Source organism: Atta colombica, unplaced genomic scaffold, assembly GCF_001594045.1.
Source record: "Atta colombica isolate Treedump-2 unplaced genomic scaffold, Acol1.0 scaffold88, whole genome shotgun sequence".
Taxonomy (NCBI): Eukaryota; Metazoa; Arthropoda; class Insecta; order Hymenoptera; family Formicidae; genus Atta; species Atta colombica.
Genome location: NW_017259581.1, coordinates 2,300,169 through 2,302,563, shown reverse-complemented (window position 1 = coordinate 2,302,563; position 2,395 = coordinate 2,300,169). Strand labels below are relative to the sequence as shown.

General features: G+C 33.0%; 1 protein-coding gene across 35 annotated transcripts in view; it reads left to right on the top strand.

Moving 5' to 3' along the window:
- Positions 1–2,395, top strand: part of LOC108693115 (myosin heavy chain, muscle) — a 51,265-nt gene that overhangs the window by 9,207 nt on the left and 39,663 nt on the right. For all 35 annotated transcript variants that reach the window (XM_018201825.1, XM_018201860.1, XM_018201861.1 and 32 more), the window contains 3 exons: positions 263–419; positions 737–969; positions 1,720–1,783. In XM_018201825.1, coding sequence (XP_018057314.1) covers positions 263–419; positions 737–969; positions 1,720–1,783 — 454 coding nt within the window. The remainder of the gene's footprint in view (positions 1–262; positions 420–736; positions 970–1,719; positions 1,784–2,395) is intronic.

Genomic DNA, 2,395 nt, shown 5'->3' with positions numbered 1-2,395 from the left:
TATATATAATATTATATCAGTAAATTACGTTGATTGTATATGATGTATAATCTTCTTTGACGAGTTCAGGAGTTCGAATAGCTGAAATTTGTCAGTAGTTTTCTTGTGCACTTTGTCTGTATTGACTCTTGTGCGAGCGAGACAGATCGCACGCCAAGAATCGAGAAATCTTCGTTTTAGCGAATAATAAAAACGAGCCATGGAACATTGCTCGAAGCCTTTAGATTGATCTTTAAATGATCGTTGATCTCTACTTTTGCAGACCTATTCCGGCCTATTCTGCGTGGCTATTAATCCCTACAAAAGATTCCCCGTATACACCTCTAGGTGCGCCAAATTATATCGTGGCAAGAGGCGTAGTGAGGTACCGCCGCACATTTTCGCCATTTCTGATGGAGCCTACGTCAACATGCTTACCAGTATGTAAAAAATGATTATGCGAGAAGCAATGTATTAATCATAATACATTAATATAACATTAATATATTAATATAACATTAATATATTGAGAAAAATCATTACTTTCGAAAAAATCAAAACATTAAAAATGATTAGCTTAATAACAGTTTACTACGTTAGTATACTACGTTAATTTATCTCAACATATATAAATTGTTACATAGAACAGTTATATTGAAGACGCTCTTTTTTTATCTAAAAGATCTATAAGAATTGATTTGTAAGAGATTTTTGTGACATTCTGTTATGAAAAATCTGTGTCTCTTGCCCCTGACAGATAACGAGAACCAGTCTATGTTGATCACCGGTGAGTCTGGTGCCGGAAAAACTGAGAACACGAAAAAAGTAATCGCGTACTTCGCCACCGTCGGTGCCTCGACTAAGAAAGATAAGGAGACTGACGCGAGTCAGAAGAAAGGCTCTCTGGAGGACCAAGTCGTCCAGACCAACCCTGTCCTGGAGGCCTTCGGTAACGCCAAGACCGTCCGTAATGATAACTCCTCTCGTTTCGTAAGTATTTCTATTTTAATACGCTTGATATATGAAGCGTTCAATAGGATAAAATAGCCATTACTATATCTGACCGGGATTGCGTACGAGGAAGTCCAATAATGATTTGGGAGACTTAAACGAGATTAAAAAAATAGCTAGTTACGATATTATTGGATTCTTTATTTTGAAATATGAATAATTTATATATTATTACAATGTATTGTATAATTATTGCACAATTGTACAATTGTGTTATAATTGTATAAAGATTATATATATATATAAAATGCAATTACTATTTTATCTTTGATATTATTATTTTAATCTTATCATATCAGATTTTTATTATATCTATTTCAATTTCGATTATATCTATTTCAATTTCACGGAATGAACAAATTTTTGCTGAAATATCTAAAAATTTAACTAAATATAGATTTTAAAATAATTTTGCTATCGTTAAAGTAATTACGTAGAAATATCAAGTATATGATAAACAATGCAAAAATTTTTGCCATTCTAACACCCAGTTTGAACATTCTACATAATTATTTTGATGATGCAACAAAATTATTTTCAGATCTGTAGCTAAATTTTTAGACTAGCAGAAACCTCCTTTTTTCGTTTAAGAAAGTAGGAACGCTCGATTAAAAACAAGAAATGTTGTTTACAACGATAAATCATCGATGGCTGAAAACCTAGTCGAGATCTGCTGTTAACATAAATAACGTAAATAGATTAATTATGCTTCCGTTTCATCTTAAATAGGGTAAATTCATCCGTATTCATTTCGGTCCATCCGGAAAGCTGGCTGGTGCCGATATTGAGACATGTGAGTATTTTATTTGATATTCTTAAAGCAAAAACGAGATTAGAAAACAGTTTCGTCGGTTCATATCTTATAGAAGAATCGTCACGTGGCTGTTAATTTTGCGCAGTTAATCACGTCCGGCGTTTAATAGTCACGTCAAGGTGACGGAAGGCGAACGCGTTTATTATCGTCACGACGAAAACGCGCGCCTCGGAGACGCAGTTGGCGTCGATTCGCGATTTACACGTCCGCCGTTCTTTGATTGCGTCCAGTTATTTTTGCGACCGCTCCATTTCGTATCGTTTGGCTTAAAATCTGCTCACGTCATCGTCGTGATTCCTTTGCTCAATCCTTGCGCTATAAACAACAATGGCACGTGTGTCTTTTTTTCACACTATTTTTTTGCTAAGAAAAAATAATTCCATTTAATTATTAACAAATGCATTCAATTAAAAAAATTGATTTTTTTTTATACACACTAATGTTTTAATTATTATTTATCATTTATTAATATCATTATTTAAACTCATTAAAAATTAAATTCATTAAAAATTAAATCTATGATTACATCATCAAGCAAAAAACAATTGGAAATTGGACTGGAGCATGAAAAAAACATTGCTGACATAAAAA